This window comes from Tachyglossus aculeatus, chromosome X2, assembly GCF_015852505.1.
Source record: "Tachyglossus aculeatus isolate mTacAcu1 chromosome X2, mTacAcu1.pri, whole genome shotgun sequence".
Lineage (NCBI taxonomy): Eukaryota > Metazoa > Chordata > Mammalia > Monotremata > Tachyglossidae > Tachyglossus > Tachyglossus aculeatus.
Window position 1 is genome coordinate 3,880,868 of NC_052100.1, and position 14,958 is coordinate 3,895,825.

At 53.3% G+C, this 14,958-nt stretch overlaps 1 protein-coding gene and 2 non-coding genes across 3 annotated transcripts in view; all 3 read left to right on the top strand.

Annotated features, from left to right (window-relative positions):
• The window catches only part of HSPA9 (heat shock protein family A (Hsp70) member 9), a 28,828-nt gene extending 21,253 nt beyond the window's left edge, over positions 1–7,575 (top strand). The window contains exons 8-17 of the mRNA XM_038771229.1: positions 209–371; positions 503–595; positions 2,630–2,839; positions 4,323–4,550; positions 5,045–5,149; positions 5,494–5,611; positions 5,832–5,926; positions 6,511–6,603; positions 6,714–6,854; positions 6,948–7,575. Of these exons, the coding sequence (XP_038627157.1) occupies positions 209–371; positions 503–595; positions 2,630–2,839; positions 4,323–4,550; positions 5,045–5,149; positions 5,494–5,611; positions 5,832–5,926; positions 6,511–6,603; positions 6,714–6,854; positions 6,948–7,022 (1,321 nt within the window). The 3' untranslated portion in view covers positions 7,023–7,575. The remainder of the gene's footprint in view (positions 1–208; positions 372–502; positions 596–2,629; positions 2,840–4,322; positions 4,551–5,044; positions 5,150–5,493; positions 5,612–5,831; positions 5,927–6,510; positions 6,604–6,713; positions 6,855–6,947) is intronic.
• LOC119949725 lies at positions 2,900–2,971 on the top strand. The gene has a single exon (XR_005457266.1). It is a non-coding gene; the product is annotated as a small nucleolar RNA SNORD63 (small nucleolar RNA).
• Positions 5,651–5,719, top strand: LOC119949729. Its single transcript, XR_005457269.1, has one exon. It is a non-coding gene; the product is annotated as a small nucleolar RNA SNORD63 (small nucleolar RNA).
• Positions 7,576–14,958: the final 7,383 nt, after the last annotated feature.

Consider the following 14,958-nt stretch of genomic DNA (forward strand, 5'->3'; position numbering starts at 1 on the left):
GTCCAGTGCTCTGCACACAGTAAGCGCTCCATAAAAACGATTGATTGGCAACCTGATCACCCTGTAACCTCCCCAGCGCTTCCAGCAGTGCTTTTTGCACGTAGTAAGCGCTCAATAAATGCCGTCATCGTTATTGCTCACTGGCCCGGTCCGAGCTCTCCGGCCGGCTGACCGCGGCCCCCGTCTCTCCCCCCCACGCGCCCCGCAGCATCGCAGTGTACGACCTGGGCGGGGGCACTTTCGACATCTCGGTCCTGGAGATCCAGAAGGGAGTGTTCGAGGTGAAGTCGACCAACGGCGACACCTTCCTGGGCGGCGAAGACTTCGACCAGGCCCTGCTCCAGCACATCGTGAAGGAGTTCAAGAGGGAGGTGGGTAAGCGGGGGGGCGGCTCCCCGCCCGACAAGCGCTTAGTACAGTGCCCTGCACATAGTAAGCGCTCAGTACATACGATTGATTGATGACTGGAAACGAGCGCCGGGCCTCCGGTCTTGTGTCCTAGACGGGGGTCGACCTGATGAAGGACAACATGGCTCTGCAGAGAGTGCGGGAGGCCTCGGAGAAGGCCAAGTGCGAGCTGTCCTCCTCCGTGCAGGTGAGCGGCCGCGGGGAGCCTACTGGGGATCTGGGACTGACTGCGTGATCGGGCGCCTAGTACGTTGAGCGCTTACCGCGGGCAAAGCGCTGGAGGTGATCAAGTGGTCCCACGGGGGGGGCTCCCAGTCGTCATCCCCGTTTGACAGATGCGGGAACTGAGGCTCGAGAGAAGCGACTTGCCCAAGGTCACACAGCAGACAGGTGTCGGTCGGGATTCGAACCCACGACCTCTGCCTCCAAAGCCACAGAGCCACGCTGCTTCTCTGAGTGTGGGGTAGAAGAGACAGGAGCTTGGGGCCTTGGGTGGCACAGCAGCGCTCCGCTGTCTGACACCAGTCCATAACCGGTCAGGGTTCATTCAGTCGTATTTATTGAGCGCTTACTGTGTGCAGAGCACTGTACTATTCATTCATTCATTCAACTGTATTTACTGAGCGCTTACTGTGTGCAGAGCACTGGATTAAGCGCTTGGGAAGTCCCAAGTTGGCAACATCTAGAGGCGGTCCCTATATACACTGGCCTGCTCTGTGACCTTGGGCAAATCGCTTCGCTTCTCCGGGCCTCTATTTCCTCGGCTGTAAAATGGGGATTCGAGACCTGTTCTCCCCTCATTCAGTCACTCATTCGTATTTATTGAGCGCTTACTGTGTGCAGAGCACTGGACTAAGCGCCTGGGAAGTCCAGGTTGGCAACGTATGGAGACGGTCCTTATCCAACAGTGGGCTCACAGTCTAGAAGGGGGAGACAGAGAACAAAACGAAACAGATTAACAAAATAAAATAAATAGAATAAATATGTACAAGTAAAATAGAGTAATAAATGCGTACAAATATATACAGGTGCTGTGAGGAGGGGAAGGAGGTAAGGCCAGGGAGATGAGGAGGGAGAACTAAGCCCAACTAAGCTCGGTTGGGCGTGATTAAAAACAGCCGCCGCGGGCTTTGGAACAATCCTGGATTCTCTGCTTTCACCTCCCCTCTTTGGGGCTCAGATAATAATAATAATAATGGCATTTGTTAAGCGCTTACTGTGTGCAAAGCACTGTTCTAAGCGTTGGGGGGGATACAAGGTGATCAGGTTGTCCCACATGGGGCTCACAATCTTAATCCCCATTTTACAGATGAGGGAACTGAGGCTTAGAGAAGTGAAGTGACTTGCCCAAGATCACACAGCAGAGCCGGGATTCGAACCCATGGCCTCTGACTCCCAAGCCCGGGCTCTTTCCACTGAGCCACGCGGGCGGGGAGATCACTAAGGATCGCTTTCCCGGTTTGGCTTTTGGATGGCAAAAAAGGATCTTAGCCCATCCCAGGATCGGGGGCCTTCTGGCATCTGAAAATATCGGGATCCTTTTTTTAAAAAAAAAAATGGCATTTATTAAGCGCTTACTATGTGCAATGCACTGTTCTAATCAATCAATCGTATTTATTGAGCGCTTACTGTGTGCAGAGCATTGTACTAAGCGCTTGGGAAGTCCAAGTTGGCAACATATAGAGACAGTCCCTACCCAACAGTGGGCTCACAGTCTAAAAGGGGGAGACAGAGAACAAAACCAAACATACTAACAAAATAAAATAAATAGAATAGATATGTACAAGTAAAATAAATAAATAAATAAAGTAATAAATATGTACAAGCATATATACATATACAGGTGCTGTGGGGAAGGGAAGGAGGTAAGATGGGGGGATGGAGATGGGGACGAGGGGGAGAGGAAGGAAGGGGCTCAGTCTGGGAAGGCCTCCTGGAGGAGGGGAGCTCTCAGTAGGGCCTTAAGCGCTGGTTTTATCCTTGATTCATTCATTCATTCATTCTTGTTGTTGTTGGGTGGGGGGTGGCATCTGCTCACCCAGATGATGATAATAATAATGATGGCATTTATTAAGCGCTTACTATGTGCAAAGCACTGTTCTAAGCGCCGGGGGGATCAGTCAGATCAGTCTCCATGCCCGGCTGGTGTTAGCAATGGGGGGAGGCCCAAGGGGGCCGTGGGGAAGGGCTCCGAGCCGTCCCGACGCCATCTCGGCCACAGACGGACATCAACCTGCCGTACCTGACCATGGACGCGTCGGGGCCCAAGCACCTGAACATGAAGCTGACGCGGGCCCAGTTCGAGAGCATCGTAGCCCACCTCATCAAGAGGACGGTGGCCCCCTGCCAGAAGGCCATGCAGGACGCCGAAGTCAGCAAGAGCGACATCGGGGAGGTCATCCTCGTCGGGGGCATGAGCAGGATGCCCAAGGTAACCGGGGGGGGCGAGGCCGAGAGGCCCGACTTACCGTCGGTTCAGCCGGGGAGCCCTGTGCCGTGATGGATTTAACGATCAACACATCATTCCGAAACAAGAGGTGTGGACGGCTAATGACTGAGCACGGAAACCCTGCTGAGCCATCCTGGGAAAGCAATCAATCAATCAATCGTATTTATTGAGCGCTTACTATGTGCAGAGCACTGGACTAAGCGCTTGGGAAGTACAAGTTGGCAACGTATGGAGACGGTCCCTAACCAACAGTGGGTACTAAGCGCTTGGGAGAGAGATAATAATAATAATGGCGCATTTATTAAGCGCTTACTATGTGCAAAGCACCGTTCTAAGTGCTGGGGAGTGATCAGGTTGCCCCACGGGGGGCTCCCAGGCTTCATCCCCATTTTCCAGATGAGGGAACTGAGGCCCAGAGAAGTGGAGTGGCCTGCCCAGAGTCACACAGCTGACAAGTGGCGGAGCCGGGATTTGAACCCATGACCCCTGACTCCAAAGCCCGGGCTCTTTCCACTGAGCCACGCCGCTTCGTGAGAGTACAATGCACTACCGCAGACACAGTCCCTACCCACAACGAGCTTACGGTCCAGAGGGGCCAAAGCCGTTGCTTCGGCTTCCGGTCACAAATGTGGGCCGAGAGGGAAGGCCCCGATGGCTATTGACAAGCCGGTGGGGTCATTCATTCAATCATTCGTATTTATTGAGCGCTTACTGTGTGCAGAGCACTGAACTAAGCGCTTGGGAAGTCCAAGTCGGCAACATCTAGAGACGGTCCCTACCCAACAGCGGGCCCACAGTCTCGAAGGGGGAGACAGACAACAAAACACGTGGACAGGTGTCAAGTCATCAGAATAAGTAGAAATAAAGCTAGATGAACATAATAAATAGAATAGTAAATATGTACAAGTCAAATAAGTCTGTACAAACATATATACAGGTGCTGTGGGGAGGGGAAGGAGGTAGGGTGGGGGGGATGGAGGAGGAGAGGAAAAGGGGGGCTCAGGCCGGGAAAGCCTCCTGGAGGAGGTGAGCTCTCAATAAGTAGGGCTTTGAAGGGAGGAAGAGAGCTACCTTGGCGGATGTGCGGAGGGAGGGCAATCCGGGCCGGGGGGAGGACGTGGGCCGGGGGTCGACGGCGGGACAGGCGAGAACGAGGTATGGTGAGGAGATTGGAGGCAGAGGAGCGAAGGGTGCGGGCTGGGCTGGAGAAGGACAGAAGGGAGGTGAGGTAGGAGGGGGCGAGGGGATGGACAGCCTTGAAGCCCAGGGTGAGGAGTTCCTGCCTGATGAGCAGATTGATTGGCAGCCACTGGAGATTTTTGAGGAGGGGAGTAGCATGCCCAGAGCGTTTCTGCATCATGGGAAAAGGCAGGGAAATGGCCGGTGGGTTCTCTCCCCCCGCAAGCCACACGGTTGGGGCCGCGTCCCGGAGGCCGAAAGGGCTGGTTTCCGCACCCGTCTCCAGGTGCAGCAGACGGTGCAGGACCTGTTCGGCCGGGCCCCGAGCAGAGCCGTCAACCCGGACGAGGCCGTGGCCATCGGGGCCGCCATCCAAGGGGGCGTGCTGGCCGGGGACGTCACGGACGTGCTCCTGCTGGACGTCACCCCCCTGTCGCTGGGCATCGAGACCCTGGGAGGCGTCTTCACCAAGCTCATCAACAGGAACACCACCATTCCTACCAAGAAGAGTCAGGTAAGCGTCGGGCCCGCCCTGTCTACCGGAAAACACGGTGGCCCGGGGAACGCCCCAAGGCAGGCTTGCCCAAAGCTCAACTTCAAGCCCAGAAGCAAGGGCGGGGCGGAGCAGAAGGTGGGATGCGTAGTGGGAGTGTCCAAAGGAGATCCCAGCCTTGTGGGACGGGCGGTCCAGTTTCAGTCGCCGACCGTCGTGTTGGCGAAACTTGGTTGAGACCGGGTTCCGGCGACGACGATCCTGTGAAATTGCGGAGAGGGATCCCGAGCCAGGATGGGGGTTGTCCGCTTGGTGGTGGAATCGCAGGCATCGTTTTGAACCCCCGGTCGTTTTTATCGCTCCCTCCAAGAAGGCTTTCCGTGGCCTTTCACAGCTGGGCCCCGGAGGTCTCCCCGGAATGGCTCGCGCGTACCCTTGCTCCCGTTTTCGGAGGAAGCAGCCTCCTTGGCCAGGCCGAAAGGGCACCGGGAAACAAGCCCCCTCTCTTCGTACAGGTGTTTTCCACGGCCGCCGATGGACAGACCCAAGTGGAAATCAAAGTCTGTCAGGGGGAGCGAGAGATGGCTGCAGACAACAAGCTTCTTGGCCAGTTCACTCTGGTAGGTCCCCGGATGGTTGGGGAGCCCTTGGGTCCCGGCTCTGGGTGCTAAAAACAGAGGTGGGTGGGAGGCGTGATGGTCATCGGGGGGCAGCTAGGTTCCCGTGGCCTCCGGCCTGTCGGTTGGACAAAGACTGTGCCCGTCCTGGTTGTCCTGAATCTATCCTGGCACTTAGGACAGGGCCTGGGGCTTAAACACCACAGTTACCACATGGACTGTGGGGAAGTAGAGGCGGGAAGCGGGCAGCCACCTGGTTCTGGGTAGGGAGGCCGATTCGGGGGTTAAGGTGCGGGCGAGCCGCGTCGGGCCGAAAGCCGCTAACGATCTGGGCTCCCGGCTTTCAGATCGGCATCCCTCCAGCCCCCCGGGGCGTCCCTCAGATCGAAGTCACCTTCGACATCGACGCCAACGGGATCGTCCACGTTTCCGCGAAGGACAAGGGCACCGGGCGTGAACAGCAGAGTGAGTCGGGGCGGCCCTCCTCTTCCGGCGGGCGGAGCTGTGCCGTGATGCATTTTTCCAACACATCATTCTGAAACCTAAAGTGTGGCGGCTTTTTGACTGAGCACAAGGCGGGGGAAAAGGGGGGTCCAGTGGACCCCCCCCCCCGCCCCGGGCCTTTGCTAGCTTGTCCGGGAGGGGAGGGAGGGAAGCCAGGTTAATCCGTTTGTCCCCCGACCAGTCGTGATCCAGTCTTCCGGGGGGCTGAGCAAAGACGACATCGAGAACATGGTCAAGAACGCCGAGAAGTATTCCGAGGAAGACCGACGGCGGAAGGTGGGTGCTAGATGGGCGTCGGAGAGGTCCCTCTTCTCCCCAGCACCCCCAGGTCAGCGGGGCCAAGCCCAGCTAGGGAAGCGGATCCGAGATGAGCCGCCCGGCCAGGCGAGGAAGGTTGGGAAAGAGTCATGGTGCCCAGGGACTCAGCCTGGGGTTTGCCCCCCTCGAGTCCACAGACCGAGAGGAGACAGATGGACGGGCAGCGAGCGGAATGGTGGCAGGGATTCGGCACTGACCAGATGGGAATCGTACTAAATGCTCGGGACCCGTTCCCTGCTCCCCGGGAGCTTAAATCTGGATCAAGATGATCCGACGTTTGGTATCTGAGAAACTGAGTGTCCCGGTAGCCGTCAGTAAACACCATTGGGAGCTCAAGTGCTGTTCATTCGTTCAGTCGTATTTACTGAGCGCTTACTGTGTGCAGAGCACTGGGAAGTCCAAGTTGGCAACACATAGAGACGGTCCCGACCCGACAGTGGGCTCACAGGGGGAGAAGCGGGAAGGGCAGGAGAGTCCGTCTTGTCCCACGGGCGGAGGGCACTGATCGGGGCTTCCCTGGGACTCCATCCCCTCTCGTTCAGGAAAGGGTGGAAGCCGTCAACATGGCAGAAGGCATCATTCATGACACGGAAACAAAGATGGAGGAATTTAAGGATCAGCTGCCAGCGGATGAGGTGGGCACCGGGACGCTCGCCCCAAAGGGGCGGACGGCACATCCCTGAGGCCCCAAGGCGGGGGCGTTTCTCCCCTCTTCCCCTCTCACTTCCCCTTTCCGCCTCTCCAGTGCACCAAGCTGAAAGAAGAGATTGCCAAAATGAGGGAGCTCCTGGCTCGCAAAGACAGCGAGACGGGCGAGAGCATCAGGCAGGCGGCCTCCTCCCTGCAGCAGGCATCGCTGAAGCTGTTCGAGATGGCGTATAAAAAGGTACCCGGGGGGGGGGTTGCCCGGGGCGGGCGGGCCAGACCTGACGCCACGCGGGCCGGGTGTCCGACCCCTCGCCGTCACCCCCGTTCCCAGATGGCGTCCGAGAGAGAGGGCAGCGGCGGCTCGTCCGGGGACCAGAAGGAAGACCAGAAGGAAGAGAAGCAATAGAGGGGCCTCCGGCATCCCGGAGGCCGCGAGAACGGATCGGGAAGCTTGGGGCCGAAGGAGCTGAAAGGACCGTCCCGAGCAGCAAAGGGCAAAATTCAGTCTTACTGTGTTTTTGCAGTATTCTATATATCTTCCTCTTACCGTATCACTTTAGCGGACGCGTTAGCGGATTAGCGGCGGAGCAGAGGGCATCCGGGCGCTCCCCAGTTATTAAGTGTTCATCCCCAGCTTGCCGGGAACTCCCAGTCGCACGTGGGGCCGGGGTCGGGGGCGCTTTCACCGGTCCTTCGGCAAACGGGGACACCCCGACACGAGACGTGGGGGGCGAAGGGCGCGGGCCGGGGCCCTCGCCGGGCTCCGGCTGGCTGCCGGAGAGAGGAGAGGGACAACTGCTCCAGCGAGAAATGTCCCTTTTCCGAAGGGGGGAAAAGGCGGGAGGCGGGGGGCCCCGAAGATTCCTGGCCTCTGCTTTGGGAAACCTACGTCCTTGTTGATTGTTCTGTTGATCCATTCTGGATTTTTTTTTTTTTTTAAAGAATAAATGTGAAAGGTTTGTGGCTGTCTTATTTTTAACAGCGTCTAACGTGGGCTCAGCTGAGCCTTATTCATTCATTCAATCGTATTTATTGAGCGCTTACTGTGTGCAGAGCACTGGACTAAGCGCTTGGGAAGTCCAAGTCGGCAACATCTAGAGATGGTCCCTACCCAACAGTGGGCTCACAGTCTAGAAGAGGGAGACAGACAACAAAAAACATGTGGACTGGTGTCATCAGAACAAACAGAAATACAGCTAGATCAATCAATCAATCGTATTTATTGAGCGCTTACTGTGTGCAGAGCACTGTACTAAGCGCTTGGGAAGTACAAGTCGGCAATACATAGAGACAGTCCCTACCCAACAGCGGGCTCACAGTCTAGAAGGGGGAAAACATGGGAAAATTTTAGCCGCGCCAATGGTTGGGAAGGGAAAAAGGGCAACCACAATCTCCCAGTTGGGGAATTGAACCCCGGTCTCCCACGTGACAGGCGGGGATACTGACCACTATACTAACGAGGAGTTAGTGATGCACATCATTAACAAAATAAATAGAATAATAAATATGTACAAGTAAAATAGAGTAATAAATCTGTACAAACATATTCAATCGCATTCATTCAATCATTTATTGAGCGCTTACTGTGTGCAGAGCACTGTACCAAGCACTTGGGAAGTCCAAGTCGACAACATCTAGAGATGGTCCCTACCCTACAGCGGGCTCACAGTCTAGAAGGGGGAGACAGACAACAAAACAACACATATATTAACAAAATAAAATATATAGAGTAGTAAATAAGTGCAAGTAAAATAATCTGTACAAACATATATACAGGTGCTGTGGGGAGGGGAAGGAGGAGAGGAAGGAGCATCTGTATATATATGTTTGTACATATTACTCCATTTATTTTACTTGTATGTATTTATTCTATTTATTGTATTTTAATACGTTTTGTTTTGTTGCAGACCGTGAGCCCACTGTTGGGTAGGGACCGTCTCTCCATGCCACCAACTTATCATCATCATCAATCGTATTTATTGAGCGCTTACTGTGCGCAGAGCACTGTACTAAGCGCTTGGGAAGTACAAATTGTCCCTCCCAAGCGCTTAGTCCAGGGCTCTGCGGAAGAAGGCTGAACTTTCTCCTACCAACCATGACACCCCAACACGCACACGCAATTTTTTTTCCCCTCATTTCTTGTCCCCCAGCTACTGCCGTACTACAAGAAAAATATTCATTCGTTCATTCAATCGTATTTATTGAGCGCTTACTGGGTGCAGAGCACTGTACTAAGCGCTTGGGAAGTACAAGTACAGAGAAGCAGCATGGCTCAGAGGGAAGAGCCCGGGCTCTGGAGTCAGAGGCCAGGGGTTCAAATCCCTGCTCCACCAATTGTCAGCTGTGTGACTTTGGGCAAGTCACTTCACTTCTCTGGGCCTCAGTTACCTCATCTGGAAAATGGGGATTAAGACTGTCAGCCCCACATGGGACAACCTGATCACCTTGTAACCTCCCCAGCGCTTAGAACAGTGCTTTGGACGTAGTAAGCGCTTAATAAATGCCATCATTATGATTATTACAAGTTGGCAACGTATAGAGACGGTCCCTACCCAACAGCGGGCTCACAGTCTAGAAGGGACAAAATAAAAGAGGAGAAGCAGCGTTGCTCAGTGGAAAGAGCCCGGGCTTTGGAGTCAGAGGTCGTGGGTTCAAATCCCAGCTCCGCCCCTTGTCAGCTGTGTGACTTTGGGCAAGCCACTTCACTTCTCTGGGCCTCAGTTCCCTCATCTGTAAAATGGGGATGAAGACTGAGCCCCACGTGGGACAACCTGATTACCTTGTATCTACCCCAGCGCTTAGAGCAGTGCCTTGCACATAGTAAGCGCTTAATAAATGCCATTATTATTATTATTATTATTATTATTATTACAGCACTGAACCGAACACCTGGGAGAGTACCGTAAAACAATAAGCAGACACATTCCCGGCCCACAACGAGTTTACAATCTAGAGGACGGAGGGCAAACGTAATGAGTCGCCGCTGTGGGGATGAGGGATAAGATTAAGCTCCGGGGCGGAAAACTTGTAGAGCTGAAACCGCACCCTGCTCTCACCCAAACGCTTAGTACAGTGCTCTGCACAAAGGAAGCCCTCACTGAGGAGGGAGAGAGTGGACAGGAAATGGGGCTCTGGAGGGCAACCAGGGTGAGTGGGCTGTACTGAGCACCTCCCCAGCAAACCCTTCGATCTGTGGGGCAGATGGAGTACCGTAGTTAGCGCCTAAACACCACTGGATGTGTTAAAATGTTTTGTCTTTGAGTCTTTAGGGCCTCATTCATTCATTCAATCGTATTTATTGAGCGCTTACTGTGTGCAGAGCACTGTACTAAGCGCTTGGGAAGTCCAAGTTGGCAACATCTAGAGACGGTCCCTACCCAACAGGGGGTTCACAGTCTAGAAGGGGGAGACAGACAACAAAACATATTAACAAAATAAACTAAATAAACAAAATAAAATAAAAAAAGGTCATCTCTGAGGGGGTGAGATCTACGCAGGGGAGCAGCAAGGCTTAATGGCGAGATCCTAGGCCCGAGAGTCGGAGGTCCTGGGTTCTAATCCGGGCCTCAGTTCCCTCATCTGTAAAATGGGGACTAAGACTGTGAGTCCCACGAGGGACAACCTGATTACCTTGTATCCACACCAGTGCTTGGCACATAGTAAGCGCTTCACAAATACCAACTTAACTAATCCCCGCTCCGCCTCAGTGTGGCCCAGTGGCTAGAGCCCAGACCCCTGAGTCAGAGAGACTCTATCCACTAGGCCACACTGCTTCTCTAGCGAGCACCCGCTGAATGCAACGCACTGTACTGAGCTCTTGGGAAACTCCGACAGAAGCTTCAAACAGGGCTCCTGTCCCACAAGGAACGTACACACCGCCGATATACATACCAGATCACTAACTCATTTTCCTCCTCCTCATTACTAACATGCCCACTTGTTAGTATGTTTGGTTTTGTTCTCTGTCTCCCCCTTTTAGACTGTGAGCCCACTGTTGGGTAGGGACCATCTCTATAGGTTGCCAACTTGGACTTCCCAAGCGCTTAGTCCAGTGCTCTGCACACGGTAAGCGCTCAATAAATACGATTGATGATGATGATGATAATAATAATAATAATGTTGGTATTTGTTAAGCGCTTACTATGTGCAAAGCACTGTTCTAAGCGCTGGGGTAGATACAAGTTGATCAGGTTGTCCCACGTGAGGCTCACAGTCCTAATCCCCATTTTACAGATAGGGTAACTGAGGCACAGACAAGTTAAGTGACTTGCCCAAAGTCACACAGCTGACAGTTGGCAGAGCCGGGGTTTGAACCCATGACCTCTGACTCCAAAGCCCGGGCTCTTTCCACTGAGCCACGCTGCTTCTCTTCTCTTCACACTTCTCTGGGCCTCAGTTACCTCATCTGGAAAATGGGGATGAAGACTGGGAGCCCCCCCCCCCCGGGGACAACGTGATCGCCTTGTAACCTCCCCAGCGCTTAGAACAGTGCTTTGCACGTAGTAAGCGCTTAACAAATACCATCTAGACTGTGAGCTCACTGTTGGGTAGGGACCGTCTCTAGATGTTGCCAACCTGTACTTCCCAAGCGCTTAGTACAGTGCTCTGCACACAGTAAGCGCTTAATACAATTGATTGATTGATCTAGACTGTGAGCCCACTGTTGGGCAGGGACCGTCTCTATATGTTGCCAACTTGCACTTCCCAAGCGCTTAGTACAGTGCTCTGCACACAGTAAACGCTCAATAAATACGATTGATTGATCATTATTATTATTATTAATACATGTGGGTTCTAAATCCAGCTGGGATTTAGCTCGGACACACTACTTCTAGGCTGTGAGCCCACCTTCTAGACTGTGAGCCCGCGGTTGGGTAGGGACCGTCTCTATATGTTGCCCACTTGGACCTCCCAAGCGCTTAGTCCAGTGCTCTGCACGCAGTAAGCGCTCAATAAATACGACTGAATGAATACGTCGGTTAAGTCAATCACCACAGGACGAGTCAAGCTGTAAATAAAAATGATGGAAATGGCCAACTCCAACACCAGTCCTGCATTTCTTAAGGTTACTCGTGCTAGTCATCGGCAATAATGTCGGTAGAACAGTGCTTTGCACATAGTAAGCGCTTAATAAATGCCATTATTATTATTATTATTATTATTATTATTATTATTAATATTCCGACAGCAGGGAAAGAGGGGAGCCGGCCAACCTCTACTGGGAGGTACTTCGCTTGCGTTGACTCGGCCGAGAAAGCGGGCCGCAAGTAGATGGAGAGAAAAAACACGGGCTTTGGAGTCAGAGGTCATGGGTTCAAATCCCGGCTCCGCTAATTGTCAGCTGTGTGAATTTGGGCAAGTCACTTCATCATCATCATCATCATCAATCGTATTTCTTGAGCGCTTACTGTGTGCAGAGCACTGTACTAAGCGCTTGGGAAGTACAAATTGGCAACATCTAGAGACGGTCCCTACCCAACAGTGGGCTCACAGTCTAAAAGGGGGAGACAAAACCAAACATACTAACAAAAAAAAATAGAATAGATATGTACAAGTAAAATAAATAAATAGAGTAATAACTTCACTTCTCTGGGCCTCAGTTACCTCATCTGTAAAATGGGGATTAAGACTGTGAGCCCCCCGTGGGACAACCTTATCACCTTGTAACCTCCCCAGAGCTTAGAACAGTGCTTTGCACATAGTAAGTGCTTCAGAAATGCCATTAAAAACAAAAAATAAAAACAAAACGTTACCTTGGGTCACCAGGACGCTCTTAAGGTCTCTTCAGTCATCGTTCCTCGCGCGTCGAATTTCGTCTGCCCACAATCAGGTTTCGTTTTTCCATCTCCCAGATTCCCGTGCAAGGATGCCGAGGTAACCATCGGTGGTGAGCCCGCTGTTGGGTAGGGACCGTCTCTATATGTTGCCAACTTGGACTTCCCAAGCGCTTAGTACAGTGCTCTGCACACAGTAAGCGCTCAAGAAATACGATTGAATGAATGAATGAATGTTGGGTAGGGACCGTCTCTGTATGTTGCCAACTTGGACTTCCCAAGCGCTCAGTACAGTGCTCTGCACACAGTAAGCGCTCAAGAAATACGATTGAATGAATGAATGAATTTTGGTAGGGACTGTATATGTTGCCAACTTGGACTTCCCAAGCGCTCAGTACAGTGCTCTGCACACAGTAAGCGCTCGAGAAATACGATTGAATGAATGAATGAATGGTGGAGGGAAGCTGTCAGACCAGAAGTGTGGGAATTAGTCATTCAGTGGGTATTTATTATTATTAATAATAATAATGGCATTCATTCAATCATATTTATTGAGTGCTTACTATATGCAGAGCACTGTACTACTACTACTAATAATGATGGCATTTATTAAGCGCTACTATGTGCAAAGCACTGTTCTAAGCGCTGGGGAGGTTACAAGGTGACCAGGTTGTCCCACGGGGGGCTCCCAGTCTTCACCCCCATTTTCCAGATGAGGGAACCGAGGCCCAGAGAAGTGAAGTGACTTGCCCAAAGTCACCCAGCTGACAAGTGGCGGAGCCGGGATTTGAACCCATGACCTCGGACTCCAAAGCCCGGGCTCTTTCCACTGAGGGCGCAGGAGATTCTGGGAGAAGCCTGACTCCACCTGAGCGTCACAGCGCCTTTCCACGGGAGCCACCCAGGGCTGAGAAGCGAAGCCGAGGCCTACTTACGCCCGGAAAACAGGTTCTCGCCAGCCACATCAAAGATGCTCCTGCCGAGAGCCTTGTGAGTCGGAGGACCTGGGTTCTAAACCTGCTCCGCCGTTTGTCTGCTGCGAGTGGGCCACTTCACTTCTCTGGGCCTCAGTTCCCTCCTCTGTGAAATGGGGATTGAGACTGGGAACCCCATGGGGGACAGGGACCGTGTCCAACCTGACTTGCTGGTATCCGTCCCAGGACTTAATACATTGACTGGCATATAGTAACCCTTAACAAATATCATTAAAAAACCAAAAAAGAGGGGGCAAGGACTGTGGGCGTGAAGTAGGGGGGTGGGCTGGAGAAAGAAGCTGGCCTGTCTCTGTATCCTGTCTCTCTGTGTCTGTTGCCTTTCTTTCGGTCTGTCTCTCTCGCTGTCTGTCTCTTGCTGTGACTGCTGTCTCTCAGTCTGTCTCTTGCTCTGCCACTCTGTCTCTGTTTCACGCTGTGTCTGTCTCTGTCTCTGTGTTTGTCTCTCTGTCTCTCCCTCTGTGTCTAGCTCTATGCCTGTCTCTCTTGCTCTGGGCCTGTTTGTCTCTCACTCTGTGTGTGTGTCTCTCTCTGGGCCTGTCTCTCACTGTCTGTCTCTCTCCATCTGGGCCTGTCTCTCCTTGTGTGTGTCTCCCTCTCTGTGGGCCTGTCTCCCTCTATGTGTATGTGTCTCTCTCCCTTCCCTGTGGGCCTGTCTGTCTCTCACTCTGTGTGTCTGTCTCTCCCCCTGGGCCTGTCTCTCCCTGAGTGTCTCGCTCTATCTCTGGCCCTGTCTCTCCTTCTCTGTGTGTGTCTCTCTCCCTCTGGGCCTGTCAGTCTCTCCCTCTGTGTGCCTCTCTCCCTCTGGGCCTGTCTCTGTCTGTCTCGCTCTGTGTCTCTCTCTGTCGGTCTCTCCCTCTGTGTGTGTCTCTCTCGCTCTGGGCCTGTCTCTCCCTGTGTGTGTGTGTGTGTGTGTGTGTGTGTGTGTGTGTGTGTGTTTCTCTCCCTCTGGGCCTGTCTCTGTTTCTCCCTCTGTGTCTCTCTCTCTCTCTCTGGGCCTGACTCTCTGGCTCTGGCCCTGTCTCTCCCTTTCTGTGTGTCTCTGTCTCTCTCTGTGTGTGTCTCTCTCCCTCTGGGCCTGTCTCTGTCTCTCTGGCCCTCTCTCCCTCTGTGTGTGTGTGTCTGTCTCTCTCTCTCTGGCCCTGTCTCTGTCTCTGGCCCTGTCTCTCCCTCTCTGTGTGTGCCTCTGTCTCTCACTCTCTGGCCCTGTCTCTGTCTCTCCCTCTGTGCGTCTCTCTCTCTCTGGGCCTGTCTCTGGCTCTCCCTCTGTGTGTGTGTCTCTCTCTGGGCCTGTCTCTGTCTGTCTCTCTGTCTCTGGCCCTGTCTCTCCCTCTGTGTGTGTCTCTGTCTCTCTGGGCCTGTCTCTGTCTGTCTCTCCCTCTCTGTATGTCTCTCTCCCTCTGGGCCTGTCTCTGTCTCTCCCTCTGTGTGTGTGTCTCTCTCTCTGGTCCTGTCTCTGTCCCTGTCTCTCCCTCTCTGGGCCTGTCCCTCTCTGTCTCTCCCTCTCTGGCCCTGTCTCTCCCTCTGTGTGTGTCTCTGTCCCTCTGGGCCTGTCTCTGCCTCTCTGTCTCTGGCC